Source organism: Chaetodon auriga, chromosome 10, assembly GCF_051107435.1.
Source record: "Chaetodon auriga isolate fChaAug3 chromosome 10, fChaAug3.hap1, whole genome shotgun sequence".
NCBI classification, from domain to species: domain Eukaryota; kingdom Metazoa; phylum Chordata; class Actinopteri; order Chaetodontiformes; family Chaetodontidae; genus Chaetodon; species Chaetodon auriga.
Window position 1 is genome coordinate 26,755,438 of NC_135083.1, and position 17,063 is coordinate 26,772,500.

Below are 17,063 nucleotides of genomic sequence, written 5' to 3' on the forward strand. Positions count from 1 at the left end.
AAGCCAGAATGAGAGATGGCAGTGAGAAACATGTTGAGTGTTCTCGTTTTCTGCTGAATTCCTGTTTCTGTGAAGTGCATTTGCATAGTATATGGTGTTGGATGTCAGCTTTATCGTATTGGTGCACGCTAAAGGAAATTTCTGTTGTGACAGTGACATAGCTGAAAGAAAGTTACCGAAAACTTACATGATAGATCTTTTTCTTTATGAACAACACTATATTCATTCACCCAGAATGTTAACATTCAAGTGAGCATGCCCTCCAGTGGTTGTTGTAATTCTCACAATAGTAAAGGAGGACATCAAGTAATGATGTACCACATCGTATGGAGACACAAGGGTTGTGTTCCAAATCACATACTTTTTACTTAGTCGATACTGCAGCTGCCCTTAAAAAGTATGTGCTGTTGCACACGGTGTGGATACAACTGGGACATACTACTTTGGCATGACATTGTGCATTGAAGTATGCAATTTGTCATTTGGCATAAAAAAATGTATCTTCATTAGATTTGTTGCTAAAGTGAGCAACACTTAGTTTGGACTGTATCAGTACACCTGATCACAATGAACGGTAGCTCGCTGAACCAGATAACATGATAGCTTGTATCTAGTGAGGATGTTTCTTGGCTCATTCAGTTATTGAACACATCATTTGTAAACATTAGACAGAGCATCAGTGATGGGTGATAAGATCAGCAGCATAAATGTGGATGATCACGGCAAAAAGAAAGTATATTTGCAGATAGCTAATTACTTCATCTATTTTTCTGCTGAAGAGCTGACATGTGAAACCATTTGAGACTTACCTCGCAGGCCAGTTATCTACAAAAACACAGTATGTAACTGTGAGAAACAGCTCTCTGTATCCTCCAAAATAATCTCAATCAACACCTCTAAACAACATAAACTGAACATTATAACCTTCATGCAGGGAGGATTTATAATCAGACTGTCAGACTGTATTAGTTTTAACTCAGTGTACCTAATAAACTGGCAACTGAATATATGATTATTGGCAACGTAGATACTTGCCAACATTGTATATTTTAAAGAGTAGCGGAGTGTAAATACCATATCCCACCAACAAGACCCCAGACTAGCTCTCTGTTAATGTTAATAGTTTACATGTGAGATACAATTAATGTAAGCTACAGACATTTAAACAGCCTTCCTTTCAGCTGCTGGTCTTCACTTCAGGTGTCTCTCTAAGGAGAGAAGAACAGTGACTGACAACAATGAAGGCAAATGGAATTATATTAATTTTCCCTATTTTGGACAGTTGTTTATCTGCACAACACAACCCCTCAAGTTTATGGCTCCCTGTGACTAATAACAGTGAAAATTAGACTGATGAAATAGTTTTACATGTACATGAAGATGTTGTTGAGTGCATCTTCAGGACATTTCAATGTGCTTGTTGGATCAGCATCACATTTTTGGGATCAGCATCACATTTTTTGAATGTCATTTCATTTCACATTATCTCATTATCTACCTCTGTCTGTTTGGAGGTGATAGACAAATGTGGAACAGTTCTGCCATGAATTCTACTTTTATGAAGATGGTAAAGTTCAGTTTTAGTTGCATTTGCATTGTTTAGACAGAGTCAGAAATGTGTGAATTCAATTATGTGTTTATTAAGTAATAGTTAAAGATGGTGTTGTGCTGAACTACATTTGTCCTTCCAATTTACATACATGAGGGGGACAGAATATTAGAAACACTTGAATATAATGCAGCTTAGTACAACACCATGAGCACCATGACCTTGATTCAAAAACATATAATTGAATGAACACCTTTATGACAGCATAAAAAACTCTGAACATTATAGGCAACAAGCACTGAGCTAACCTGCCACCTAAATCACAGCAAATCTCCACAGTGACGACCCACAAAATGCAGAATAGATTGTTTCTGTGTTGTTACTTCTGTTATCAGGGAGATTGTTTGTCACTAGACCCATCTGCATGGTGTTGCACAGTGGTGGTAACAAGAGAGGGAACTGCTGAAATGTTGTCAGGGATTAACAGCTGATCCTGATGGAGGGTCCCATGTCCTCAGTGTATGAACCCTTGTAGTTTGAGGAAGCAGAAATTTGGGTGTTGGGCCAGCCTACAGGTGGGAGGTTGATTCAGAGTTAAAAGTGGAGACTTTCAGCTTTAGCATGAGGGTATTTATTATTTGACCATCAAATTCAAACAATCTGCAACCAAGTACTAAATGTAACCATTTTATTTAGGAGAGTTTACACTTGAAGTCCACAGTCAGTATTTCATTTTAGGTTCTGTACTGGAGTACAGAGACTAAATAACAGATCAGCCAATGTCTAAACACTGAGTGTAGGTGTGTAATCTCACATCTGTAATGCCAACCTCATGAAAATGTTTGGGAAACACTGGCTTCAGTGTGTATTTATGTCCTTCGGTGTATTGACCTGAACACTGTGTCATCTTTCTTTACCTGTCTCAGTTCTCTCCAGCAGCAACAGGCTGGACTCTAGTCAGGACCTGGTCTCCTCTGGGTCTATGACGTGGTCTGCTTCTGGCAGTGGAATGCTCTCATCAGATCATTCAAGGACCTGTAGCATTACTGGTGGTGTGGACTTGAATGTTTTTGCTGTCATTGTGTGGATCAGCAGTTGACTCTGTGTGTGTCTGGAGATGTTTGGAGCAGTGATCATCCAGTGAAGTTCATTTAGCTCTCACAGTCAGCTGTCCACATCTCCTTTTCTTCCTACTTTTGTGGTGGAAGAATGTTAAGGCTATTGTGAACACCTGTGTGTCTTTCCTGGCCTGCTTTCTGCCATCTTTCTCTACCTGGAGGAGCAAAAAAGAAAAACTTATCTACCCACTCGCTGGAAATAGCATAGAATCAAATGTTTTGTTGGATGCAGCTGGTTGCTTTGTTTATTTTGCATTGATTGACCAAGCTTCTTTCTTGACTTAAACTGAGCAGCTGCTGACAATCATTGATATTCACTTGTTGTGCATGTTGATGTGAAGATGTTTACATTAGGATGTGACTCATTATGACCATAGAGGCATGAGAATAATATTACTGCATACATACTGTAAATGAGTGGTGGGAAAAGTACTCAGATCCTTTACTGAAGTCAAAGTAACAATACCGCAGTGTAGAAATACTCTGTTACAAGTAAAAGTCCTGCATTCAAAATTTGTAAAGTAAAAGTACAAAAGTATTTGCATCAAAATATACTTCCATCACAAAAAGTAAAAGTACTCATTATACAGAATGGCCTGTTTCAGAACAATGTATATTACTGAATTATAATTATTGATGTTTGAATACACACATGACTTTAATGTTGCAGCTGGTAAAGGTGGAGCTATTTTTTTTTTACTATATATACTCTTGGATAGCCTGTGAATTTCACCCTGGGGATCTTATCTTAAGTAGAAATACAAATAAAGTAATAGTACCTCGAAATTGTACTTAAGTACAGCACTTGTGTTGTTACTTTCCACAGCTGTGGTGAATGCATTCTGTGTTTCCTCCGAATTAAACACAGAAAGACTGATTAACAACACCTTGTAATCAATGCATGTTATGCATTAGTTTTGAACATCGATTGCTGCTTATGTAGTCGCTTCCGCTGTCTGTCTCATTTGAAACCATTCGAACTGTTTGACAGCACAGGTTTTGTTGCAGCTCTCTTATTCAACAGTGCTGCCTAAAACTAGTCAAACCTTAACCATAGCCCTGTCTTATCTTAAAACAAATAGATTTTTCAATAGTGACTTGTAACAGATTTACAGGTATGGGCATTAGATCAGAAAAGCTTCTATGTTTCTTCTAAAGAGGATTAACAAATGATGCACTTTGTTGTTCAGTTTGGAGGATTTGTTGGATTGCCAGACACACTCAGTGAGCAGAGGTATTGATCAGTCATGATGTTACCAAACGTGGCAATCTCACTGTGTAGACAAACCCTAAGAACACTGTACCCAATTATTGTTCGCTAGCACCTAACTCACGCTAAAACCATAAACTATTAAATACATTGCGCATGAATTGCATTGACGTTTTTTTGCCATGTTCTTGCTGGTAATTAATCAGTGGATTATTGAGAAACTACCGGCAGGAATATGTTGCTTTGACACAGCCATGCACATGCCACAGCCATTGCGCACATGTACAAGATACAAATACAATGGCTACTTGCTCATAAAAAAACATTTATCCACAGGCATGTTAGTTGTCAAAAAACTCCGCTGTGTACCTTTATAATGACATCTTTACTTTTTGATTATGAAAAGACAGTGGTGGACAGTAACTAACAATAACTTGCTGATAATACTCAGAAAATGAATAGTGATATTTTGAGTGTTTGGACCAAACTGAGTGTATTGATGGATACTTGAGAGTTTGTTTGAGAAGTTTCAATGAATGTTTTGATAGTTCTTTTCCCCTATGAATACTTGACCACAGTCTTTGTTGTTTATGAAGAAGGGCTACAAACTTTTGAACGTGAGAAGATGCCTGATGCTCAAAATATGGAGAATCTAACATCGTTGGAGAATTTTCTTTGTGATGCTGATAAAACTGATAGAACTGACTCAAATAATGAAAAACGACTCCAGGAAAGATACCATTGAGGCATCTTTGACAAACACAAGTCCCAGTGGTTACAAGTGACATATCACCGTGCTGCACAAAAGTAGAGCAGCTTCATCTCCCACTCATTCTGTAGACTGTTGTGGTGATGCTATCATTCTCTGTGTGTGCGTGTGTGTGTATGTGTCTGTGTATGTATGTGCATGGGTGTTGGTGTGTGTGCACCTGTGAACAACACAACCTCTCTGTCAGAAAGTCTGGTACAGGAAATGTTTTGAACCACTAAAGACTTTAATGTGTACATGGCTGCAGTGAATGCTGGATGCTGATTGGTTGAAGAGTATGCATTATTTTCAGATAACTGCACAGCTCTGGCATCACATTCTAATTCATTCCTCATGTCTGGAAAGCTACAGCTACATGTTGAGAGGAGAAGTGAAGTGAGCTTATTGCCTAGGCCCGGTTGCATTGTTTTAGATTGAGAAAACAAAAACTGAAAGACAAAATTGAGTTAAGAAGAGAAACAGAGAGTTTGAGAAAGATTGAAGTTTGAGGAAGAATAATCTGTGGGCATGAATTAATCAATCAATCTCTGAATTTAGTGAATTCATGCTCTCCAATGAATAATAATTGGACACAAATGATCTTGAACCAATAGGTAGTTTCCCCACACTACTGACTTGTGCCCTTAATTTACCTAATTTAGGCTCTATATTACTATGTATGAATTAATAAATTATGCATACAAAATCATCAACACAGCATTTATTTTAACTGAATAGTTTGTGTGCACAGTGACAGAAAATAACGTGAAATACATCATTTAATTTTAACATTTTTACGGTATAACACAATATTGTTCAAAAGGCTACCATACTAAATCCAGAGTAAGCTATATCAAGTAATCAGAAGTATATCACCATCAAGAAGCAAAGAAACCCAGGTTCAAATGGCTCATTTCAATGTGTTGACGGTTTCACAACTGTTTATTATGCAGTGCATTCAGCTACACAGTGGTGTATGTGCAGCAAACTGATAGCAGCCACAGCATGACAGCATTGCAGAAACAACATCCAATGTCGCATCACAATATAAAAGACAGAATGTTTAGGGGACAAGGAGAAATGTCATAATTGCAATTATCTAACAGTATTTATATCTAGGAAGGAATTCAGCTGTCATGTACCTGCAGACATGTCAGTACCAAAACACAGCTGCCTGCCTGCTGCTAACAGGCTTCTGGGTATTCCTACCCAGCTGACTGCTTAGGACACAACAACTTCAGTTCCCAGTGCTACACTAACTTGATGCAGAGTGTTAACAGCAGACCTAAACTTTGATTGAATGCAGTTTAATTTCATTTTGGATATACATGGATATACTTCAGATTTCATGTTAATCAAAACTGCAATCTGCAATCAACTGATTAGGAAGTAGTATTATAGAAACTAAACATTACAGAATACCATTTACAGAGGTATAGGTATGCTCTTCCAGTCCTGATGAATTCAGGCTGACAAAGAGAGTAAAACATCATAAAAACCTTCCATATGAGTGCAGATGATGCGTAGGAGTTTGTCGTTTAAACTTATAATTCTTTTTCCTATTCCTGACACCCAAAACTACTTTAAGCACAATAATAATGCTTAATGTTCTGAATGATAACACTGCAGTTTGAAGGATCAACTCAAAAACATGGCACTCATTTCCAAACTGTCCCAGAAGATTGTTCTTGTGAGGATGCTTTCATGTTCTTTGTTAGATCTTGCTGTAGCTGCTTCTTCATAGCTGTTTTGTCAAACTATCAGGGGCACCATGAAAGAAATATGTAGCATTTTCTCACCTAAATGCTTTTACTTTAGTTGTAAATGCGCAGAACTACGCAATCAAAACACTAGCTCCCTAAAACATTTTCTACTAGACCAGCAGCTGCCTGCAAATTGCAGGTTATCACCTTTTAATAAGGCTCCCTCTATAAAGGCTTTATAATTTGTAATTAATGGCTTAATTAATGGTTAATAAATGATTTACTAGCAGTTTATAGAGCAGTTACAATTTCAAGTCACGGTAACGGAGTGGATGAGTAAAAGCCAAACACATAACTGCAGGCAATTAGGAAGCTATCAGTGTACAGTTATTTATTGATCTGAAAACTATTTCAAATATGTTTTCCATTAAGTTATGTTTGGGGAAAAAATGGTTGCCTTCAGGTGCATTTTACAGACCAAATTGGCAAAAGAATTTGAGTGTGTTTTTCCTTCCAGAATAATAAATTAAGAGAAATACACTAGGACACAGTGTTAAAGTCTCTGTAGTCATATAATAATGTCGCTTCTGTCACTGCAGAGATGCCAGAGACTTCTGATGAGAGTGTGAGGTGTGGACAGCACAAAGCTCAACCACAATATGACGCAAAGATCAAGCAGGTGGTGGAGCCACGCCCTCATCCTCCTCCTTCTACTCAGGGCAGGGACCTGGCCTCACCACCTGCCTCAGGAAGTCAGGTATGCAACAAATGATATCACAGAACCCACTGGAACTGGCTGGAACAAACTTAAACAATGTTATTGAGCAAACCATAAACAAACCAAGTTCCATTTTGTAGGTCAAGAACAACACACATTTATTTATTTTTTCTGTATAGTTTTCCTGCTGCTAGTCTTTTCTCAACAGTATGGACAGAATTCACAAATGGTTCAGCCCTGTCCGACAAGTCATGTACAGATAGTTAGACAGATAGATAGTCTCTCTAAGGGGGAAAACTCTCTTATGTGACCTTCATCTGAGTAAATCTAATTTAATTATTATACTGAAATTAACTCAAATAAAACATGGAACCAAAACTAATGAAGTGCAAAATGTATATTCAGTTGACCAAATCACCATAATCATGGCTGTCAATTTCCTGAGGAGGGTTTTTTTTTTTTTTTTTTTTTTTTAGATTTATTAGCTTATTTTGGCATGGCAGCTTACTGTGGTTATTAGGGACATTCTCTCACTCCATCAGCTGGCTGCTCAAGGTCTTTATGCAGGTCTCTGTCCAGTATCATCCTCTGTTGCACCAGAGGGCATGACATCACTGATCGCCTAATATCTCTGTGCATGTCACATGACCACCTCTCATATTAGTCATAGACTGCTTTGCCATACTTATTTAACTTCTAACAGATTGTTTCCTCTTTGTGTCTGTCACTGTACAGTGCTGCCCTCATGATACGTCGTTGGCAACCTTATTATTAATATTTTTTTATTGTTTACTATCCCACTGAATCTGTTCATTTTAGTCCCCTGATTTCACCAGCTGGCATGTTGAAAGCTGTCGAAATCAACTTTCAACATTTTTATTCTTCAGTAATATTTAGAAACATTTTTGTGAATGAAACTTGGCCACAAATGTAACGAAACAGGCAGCCTTATAGGGCTATTTTAGGAGCATCGATTATGGTAATGATAAAATCTCACAAATGCGAACCTCCTCAAGAACAGGTCAAATTCATCAGGAAACCAATGATGCACGACAAGTCTGTGTGGTCAAGAATTTGGTGAATCAATTTGGAACGCCCGTACAAACAAACTTGACAGAAAAAGAGAAGTTAAGAATAAAAATACTGAAATGTTCTCACATGACGCCGAGTGACACCAATATTGTCTACATGCTGTGTTTAACATTTTTGTTTTCTCTTTTTAGTGTTGGAGCAGTATGGAAGACATTAAGGAGAAGCAGCAGAGACCATCAGTGCTCCGCCAAGTTTCTCTAAAAGCTTCCCAACGAGAACACGGTATGCACTTCAGTGTCCTCACCTCCACATTAGCAACACCAGCATTGTGCATGACAATGATTTTATGTGTGTTGGCATTTTTTAGTATGCTTCATTCTGTATTTTTTGTAGTGTGCACAAACTTTAACCTTAATATGAAGTATGCAATTGGGAAAACTGGACTTTAGACACACACAGCCATTCTTGCATTGGTGTTTGATGTTATTTATGTTTTCTTAACTGAAAGAATTAACTGAATAAGGATTTTAAGACCATTCTCTACCTGTCCACCTGAGCAGGAGAGTATTGACAGTGGCAGCATATTTTGCATGTATTTACAACAGATCAAAGGCCTACATCAATGCTTCTTCCCCTGGTCCATGCAGAAAAAATTACAGCTGTCTCCATTTGCAAGGAAGAGGTAGATGCCGACCACCTTTCCCAGTCCTCGTCACCCCACATGAGTTCCTCTCCCAAGCAAAGCCATCACTACTTGTCCCCATTGAGAAGAGACGGTCCAAAGCAGAGCTCAATGGAGGCCAGGCATCATAATGGGTGACTTTCACACATTTGTATTGAATGACAAATTACGCCAATGACTGCATTATAAGTGCATTATAACATAGCAAAATCTGTCTAGTAAATGGGTTGGCTAAAAACATGCTGCGATGAAAAACAGATTCTTTCTCAGTGGGTGTTGGGCCTAACCATGGTTGTACCTTGTAAATGATTCAGTTTGTGATTTTCATGGACAGAATCCCAAGGTGTGGCATAGATGCAAGGAGTACTGAGTTTGGTGACCTCAGGATTGAGATGGGTCTGTAGCAACAGGGTGGCGGCAACAAGTGCCAGCAACTCTACTCTCATGGAAAATGGTGTAATGCCCCAAGTGAAGCATAAGTGTTTTGGGGTCTCTGTGTGTTGTTCTTGATTTACTGGTCGTCTACATTTCAAGCCCCATCTATGTTCATAAACATTGGGTAATTAACCAAAAGAATGAGGTCACAAATGAAAACATTCAAATTACCCTCTCAGGGTGGTTCAGCTCACCCTTAGAGGTGGGAAGGAGAGTTTAGACATCCAGAAAAAGTTTGTTGAAAGTAGTCAGGAGAGGAGCTTCCTGCACACCTCCCTATGGAGGTTCTCCAGGCACATCCAACTTGTTGACCCAGAATATGCTAGGGAAATCGCATATCCCACCTGGCCTGGGAGCATATTGAGATTCAGCATTAAGCAGGAGATGGAGGACGAGGGAGATGGATATATTGGCTACCTTGCTCAGTTTGCTGCCACTGCAAGCCAACCCCAGAGAAACAGGGGGAAATGAATAGATGAATGGATGCAATGTTGTTCTATAATATATACATTCTCCAGCTTCTCCTGGGCATTGCAAAGGTGTTCCAAGACTAGGAAACACATATAAGGTGCTAGGAACATCTCAACAGGGTGAGTCCAGGAGGTTTACTGTTTAAATAACCAGACTTAACAGTGTTCAGTGATTCTACTCCAAGTTCCCTCTGGATATGCATGGTCCTCACCCTGTCCCTAAGGCTACAAGGTCTCTGAAATATGTCACTTGTCATTGTCATACAAAACTACCCTTATGGCCACTTTCATTGTTTGTTCATGTCTGCCAAAATAATTACGGGTGACTATCACAAAAATGACACAAATTACCAGTTTTTGATCTGCTACCTCTGTGGTGTGATTATGTTCTGGAATATGGAATTTCCCCTCGCGGGACAAATAAAGGAATATTGAATTGAATGTTTTATTTTTGTCAGTTATGGTAACACTCTACTCACAAAAGTAATTGCTGAGTTCTAGGAATGTGGAGGCATAACTAAACATTTGTCCAATGTGGGAAAACATAGGTAGTCAGATGTTGATACATGATGATGATAAAAAATAAGAAAACAGATTTTCCAGATTATCTAAACCTAAAGATCTAAAGAGAACTGAAATGCCACAAATACTCATTGCATAGGAAACCTGGGTGCAGACAACTAAGTACAGTAAGTCAAAGCTGAAGCTGCAACTGATTTAACTGCGATGGATGTTTACAACTGAAAGTTTGGGTAATCATTTTATTTGGCTAACCTTGAGGTTTGTTTCCCACCTGTCTGATCGAGTGACTGCCCCTATGTCTTGCCCCAGCTGATCTAATATTAGCACTGTTGCTCAGGTTGCTCCGATCTTAACAATTAACTTGATGCATACAATGTTACCATAACTGATATTTGTTGACTGTTGGGTGACAGAATGAAAACAGCATTTTTCTGTGTAAAAGTTATACACTTGATCTTCATCTAGCCATCCACCATGAGCTCCTTCCTAAGAAGTTACTGGGCTCTATCATAACGTTGACCTGCATTGCACGTTGCTCTTGATGATGACAGTCATTATTCTCATAGCCAGGAAGACATAGAAATGGGTCATTTTAAAAAACAGCCAATGCTGGAGATGTTCTGGGTGAGCCCATACACCCTATGGAGGAAACACATTTTGGCTACTTATAAAAAGAAACTCATTCTTTCAGTTAGAGGCCAATGCTCCTGTAATAGGTGAGGGTTTTTAAGCTCCTTCACCATGGCAGTCTGGTTCAAGAACAGGACAAGCATAAAAGCATAACATGTCGTTTTTGAATTTGCCTGAAAATACTTTTAGTTACATCACTGACAAGTTGTATCATTGAGACCTTTCTGTTCCCTCCAGCATCCCTGAGGTGACCAGTGCTTTGTTTGCGAGTGGCCTCTGCCGCTGGCCTGGTTGTGATGCTGTGTCTGAAGATTTTCCTAGTTTTTTAAAGTAAGTAGACTACTGAATACTTAATTGAATCTCCTGTTGTGGCATCTTTTGGAATGGGTATTTTCAACCTTCAGGAGGTACAGGTTACTTCATGAGCCACTCTTAAATTTAGCTTATTAATGTAATGTAACAATAACATTTATTATTGACCTGTTTAAATTAACATTTTTAGAATTTGTGCTAAGATTAACCCTTAAATGCAAACCTCACGTCTTTAGCGACCCAGAGTTACATTACCAATCTAATGTCTAATTCACTAATTTCATTCAGTTAAGTACTAAACTCCCTGGTAATCCTCAGTCTATTTGTCTTTTACAATGTTTGGTGTCAAGGGTCCAAAAAGATAATAAGTATTGTTTTTGTAATTTCTAATAATATTTTTCTCTAAATACTTTATAGGGTCTCTAGAGACTTGAGGCATGTAAGAGTGTTACATGTTTTATTCACGGCATGCTGTATGGAAGTTATAGCTGGTAATGTGTTCTTCTGTTTGGCTTCATGGTGTGCGGTTGTTGCTGATGAAGAAGTTTTGTTTATATGACCTTCCTGTCACAGTAACATGATTTCAGGTTTAATGCACAGCAGCAGTTTCTCTGATACTGGAGGGTTTTGTTGCTAATAGTTCTGGAAATGATGTACCTTAGACCAGTGATGATGAAGAATCAGTTTTTGTGTCATTTATGTCATTATGGGACAATCGTCAACATACAGCCCAAGTCTGGTCCCAAGAGAAGTAAGGACTGATGAGATAACCTTGTAAGGTCACCTCAGCTGCCTCTGGAAGGTGGAATATCAGTGACACAAAATAGCTGGTGCGACTGGATAAAATCAAAGAGGTGCCACAACTTCCAAAACCTGATGGAGGCTCTAAAGATCTTTGGTTTGTCCAGAAACAAACAAACTCCCACCGAAATGCTGGAGGTACCACATCTGTCCCTGCACTTGGACCACAAAACAGTGGAGTGGTGGCCACAGTGTGCACAACCGTGTTGTAACAACTACAAGTCAATGAATGTGATTAGTGATTACTGTGCTGACTAATGTAGGTTTGATAGGTGTCAGTCTATGACAAGGAACAGCAAGATAGCAGCTATATGTAAGATAGCAGCATAAATTATAATAGACTATGCTGAAAAATTTAAATGAATTAGATAAAAAAAAACACTTTTCTTCCCTCTATAAATGATTGTTAAAGTATCAAGAACCATGCCTTTTTTGATCCATGTGTCCTTTATCTGCAACCAGACAACCAGATAGGCGTGGTGTGAAACATGTTAAGACTTAATTTGACATCAGGTTATGGCCAGGTATCCCAGAGATGACTAGTTAGGGTAAGGAGTTCTGGTTAAGGTGAAGAGACACAAATCAATGGTGGAAAAGAAAGACAGCACCAGATTTCTCTGGGCAAACAAGTGTGCTTCGTAAAAAACTCTGGACTATTAACATTGTCCTTTTTGTTCTTCTAGGCATCTCCATTCTGAACACAGTTACGGTGAGAGAAGCATTGCTCAGTGGAAGGTCCAGCAAGATATTGTTCAGTGCATGGAAAGTCAGGTGAGAACTAAGTACACCGAGAAAAGTTAAAATGGTAAAATGGTTAAACAAGGTGTAATTAAATTAAATTAAATTAAATTTTATTTGTACAGTGCCAAATCACAACAGAAGTTGTCTCAGGACACTTTCCATATAGAGCTGGTACAGGCCAAGCTCTTTTATCTACAGAGACCCAACAATTCCCTCATGAGCAAGTACTTGGCGACAGTGGTGAGGAAAAACTTCCTTTTAACAGGCAGAAACCTGAGGCAGAACCAGGCTCTGGGTGGGCGGCTATCTGCCTCGACTGGTTGGGTGAGAGAACGAGAGCAAGTGAGAGAGTGAGACAGATAGAGAGAGACAGACAGAAATGCAATCAGAGAGAGAGAGAGCAAGAGAGAGAGAGTGAGACAGACAGACAGAGAGAGGTCCAGGGCAAGCCTGAGCCAGCCCTAACTATAAGCTTTATCAAAAAGGAAAGTTTTAAGCCTACTCTTAAATGTAGAGACAGTGTCTGCCTCCCAGACAAAGACTGGAAGATGGAGCTCCTGTACTGCTTTTGGAGACTTTAGGAACCATAAGTAGGCCTGCATTCTGGGAACGATGTTTAGCGCCTAGTACTATAACTTCAGTTTTGTCTGAGTTTAGCATCAGAAAATTGCAGGTCATCCAGGTCTTTATATCCTGAAGACATGCTTGTAGTCTAGTTAACTGATTGGTTTCTTCTGGCTTCATTGATAAATATAGCTAAGCTATATCCCCCACTCTCGATCATGGCTCTTAACATCTCAGCTACTGTTCATGAACAATAAGCAAATTAAGTAGTGATGAGGCTGACTTTAGCCTTGCCTGAAAAACACTCAGCCCTCTCATTCATGTTAATGTGGCCAGTCTGCTGACTTGGCTGAGGTGCCAACACAGTGTCAGCTGGCAAAAAAAAAAGTTGAACCTGGCTCAACTTTTAACTGGCAATGAGCTGTGTTGGCCAGTCAAAGCAACATGCTTGGAAGATGTCTTTAGAACTTGATTATGATATACAGTTTATACAACTGAGTTAAAACTGAGTAATTTATGACAATGCTGTCTTCTTTCATTCATATGCAACTACGCTGCATTAGCAACTGCAAGAAATAGGTAAGCGTATGAAGGTCAGGGTGGTGGGTTGGACAGTACAAGAACATTCTGTCTCATACTAGGATTTAGTAGCCTAACTTTAAACTCAACTTAATGATAATGGTAATGATAATGATATGCTTTGTTTCATTTACTTATATAGCACAATTTGTGCAGAAAATATAACAGAAAGTGCTGGGTATAAAAGCAAATAATAATAATAATGATAATGTGAATGACAAATAGAATGAAATAAAGTAGAGCACAACAGGTCAGGTGAAAAGATGTTAAAAAGATGTGTCTTTCGTTTCGTTTCGATTTCGTTTGAAGGTGTCAGCATATTCAGAAAAGTGAAGAACTTCAGGGAGACTGTTCTAGAGTTTAGAGCTAATTAACAAAGGATTCCTCTTGGTGCCTTTTAGTTCTGGCCTCAGGAACAATGAAGAGGATCAAAGTGACCTAGCAGGCACATTTGTCTTCACCATGTTGGACAGATAGGACGGGGCAAAGCCATTCAGTCATTTAAAAACCAATAAAAGAATTTTCAAGTAATGAGTAATGTGGGCTCTATGTCTAGTTTTCTTCAGAACATGTGTTGCTGCATTCTGTATGAGCTGTAGCTGACCAATAGCTTTCCTGGACACACCAGTGTTATGACCCCTAGCTTGTAGTGGGAAAAGGGAAGCAACATTAACCAGTTGTAACTGGTTAAACAAAGTTATTTATTTTAAAGGTAAGGAAAATGATATGTACAAACAAAAAAACACCAGAGGCAACTCTAAAGGAAATGGGCCTACGAGTGCTGATAAATCAAAAAACAATCAAAACCAAAAGAGGACTCTCTGGAACTATCCTACTTTGTCAAACAAAAGAAACCATCCAAAAAAAAACCCCTCTCTGCTTAACTAAAGCTTAACAAAAACAGCAGATCAGCGCCCCTTCTTCTTAGTGTACTCTAACAAAACTTCACTACCGCAGTATCACTAGTGAGATCAGTGTTTTCAAGCTGGTCCTGGCCCAGTCCTTCACAAACTACAAAAATGCCTCTTCACAAAATATGACCACACAACGAACGTCTGGCGCGCTGCTCCTCAGCCGCCTAGAATGCCGGTCCGCTCGAGCCCCAGTATCCCGTCCCCGATTGGGGCCTGGTGATTGGTGAACGGGCCCGACTCTGCACCAACCCCGCGAGCGGACAGCCGAAGGTGGGAGGTGGGAGGCGAAGGGAGATCACACTTGCAGAATGAGCCAATCCCACGCCGAGGTCCGCTCCGCCTGCTCCGCACACACACTCCTCCAATGCATGGCGGGTTAGACCGAAAAAAAGGAGGGGGGAGGAATGTTGGTGGCCGTAACACCAGACAGAATAGTGTTACATTAGTCCACCCTGCTGGAGATAAAAGCATGCATTAATTTTTATTATTTTTAAATAAAACTTTTCCGTGTCTGCCTGGGAGAGAAACAGTCTGACTGTAAATATTCCTTAAATGATTGGACAATTTAGTCACGTTCCTAATGTGTTGTTCAAAATTTAGGTCAGAGTCAATGATAATACTACACATAACCACACATTAGAAATGGCTCATGCGGACATCGGTGAAATACTCTGCACATTTTGACTTATAAGGAATGTTTAACAATCAAGGAATGCCTTTCTTCAGACATGTTGGTAGATGTATTTAAGAAATTTGGACAGAGCCTGGATAGCTGTTTCCTCCTCCTCCCTGTCTTTATGCCATGCTAAGCTAACCGTAGCCGCACTCCAACTCTGTACTGAACACACAAAAATGAGACTGATCAGTCACTCTCAGAAAGAGAGCAAATAAGCAAAATAACCAAAAACATTTACATTTTGTCTGACACCATTGAAGAAAATCTGGGAAGCATTATCTTAGAATTCTTTAAAGAATTTTTTGCTTATGCAAAAAGGAAACTATTGACTTTCACTAATGACTAAGAAACACGCTGCAGGTCTTGAGTCATGAAATCACTTAAACACAATTTAATTCAATTCAACCATGCGGTATTCTCTTTTTTCAGCTCATCTTGGAAAAACAGAAACTCATTGCGATGCAACTTCATCTGCACCTATCTGAACACAAATACGCTGATTTGGTATGTTGGTTGTAATCGTTCTTGGCTCTCACTGTTTCTTTCAGCTTAATTTTCTTGATTAAAAATGTGTACTATATTTGCATAGTGTAGCGTGAAAGATTAAACAAAACTCTGTTCATGTCCACTTTTAATCATTTTATGCAGAAGACAGCCTCTGAATGGCTGTACAGCCTTCCTGTATTCCTGCCCCAGCCTGTGGGAACAGATGGAGATGGAGTGCCTCAATGGAGCACTAAACATCTGGAAGAGCTGTCCCAGCATGGCTGCAGAGCTGCTAGTTCTGCACACCTACTGTCAGGTAACACAGTTTTATTGGACAATTGGACGTGTTTTTTTTTTTGTTTTTTTCACACACTGAGCTCTGGAATGTGTGAAGGCACCTACTAACATGATTCAATGGAGACAGCCACAGGTGGCAATTCTAATTTACTGTCTAACATTTTTCACCATCATAGTCTTTTAGATTAATGAGAAAGATATCAGAGGACATGAGATGATTTCAATCAGGAGACAAGTTAATGAAATAAAGATAGATCAGTGATTGGGAGGAGGAGGGCTGCGTATAACAGCCTCATGTGAAGAACTAAGGCAGAGAGAGAGAATGATAAATTAAAAAGACAGCAGCTAGATGGCAGATTCAGATTCAGACAACTTTATTGATCCCTGCAGGAAAATTGCTTTGTTGCACTACAAACTGCTCAACACACAGTTGGAAAGAGGGAGGAACTTAAAAAGGTAAATACTGATAAAAAATCTACAAAATTACAAATTACTAAAAGGTGACATAACCAAATGGTAAGTCAAACAACAATAATTTAAGAGTAAAGATAAAAAAAATGTACAATACAGTAAAAATAATGCTGCTAGTAGTAATACAAGAGTTCTACTTCAACAGAAAGTGGAGGACTTATATAGTTGAATGGCCACTGGAAGGAAGGACCTCCTGTGGCGGTCCATGGAGCACTTGGTCACTCTCTCTGGCTGAGTGTGCTCCTCTGGCTGACCAGAACACCATGTAGAGGGTGGGAGACTTTGTTCATGATGGAAAGAAGTATTGACAACATCCTTCTTTCTGCAACTACATGCAAAGAGTCCAGCTCCACCCCCACAGAGAGACAGAGCCAGCCTTCTGAATCAGTTTTGGCTAAAAGTCCC

At 39.2% G+C, this 17,063-nt stretch overlaps 1 protein-coding gene across 5 annotated transcripts in view; it reads left to right on the forward strand.

Moving 5' to 3' along the window:
* Positions 1–17,063, forward strand: part of foxp3b (forkhead box P3b) — a 35,090-nt gene that overhangs the window by 14,960 nt on the left and 3,067 nt on the right. For 4 of the 5 annotated variants that reach the window (XM_076740425.1, XM_076740424.1, XM_076740423.1 and 1 more), the window contains 7 exons: positions 6,928–7,085; positions 8,270–8,360; positions 8,684–8,894; positions 11,055–11,147; positions 12,614–12,701; positions 15,834–15,908; positions 16,053–16,206. In XM_076740425.1, the coding sequence (XP_076596540.1) occupies positions 6,930–7,085; positions 8,270–8,360; positions 8,684–8,894; positions 11,055–11,147; positions 12,614–12,701; positions 15,834–15,908; positions 16,053–16,206 (868 nt within the window). In that variant the 5' untranslated portion in view covers positions 6,928–6,929. The remainder of the gene's footprint in view (positions 1–6,927; positions 7,086–8,269; positions 8,361–8,683; positions 8,895–11,054; positions 11,148–12,613; positions 12,702–15,833; positions 15,909–16,052; positions 16,207–17,063) is intronic. The other variant, XM_076740427.1, reaches the window with a different exon arrangement.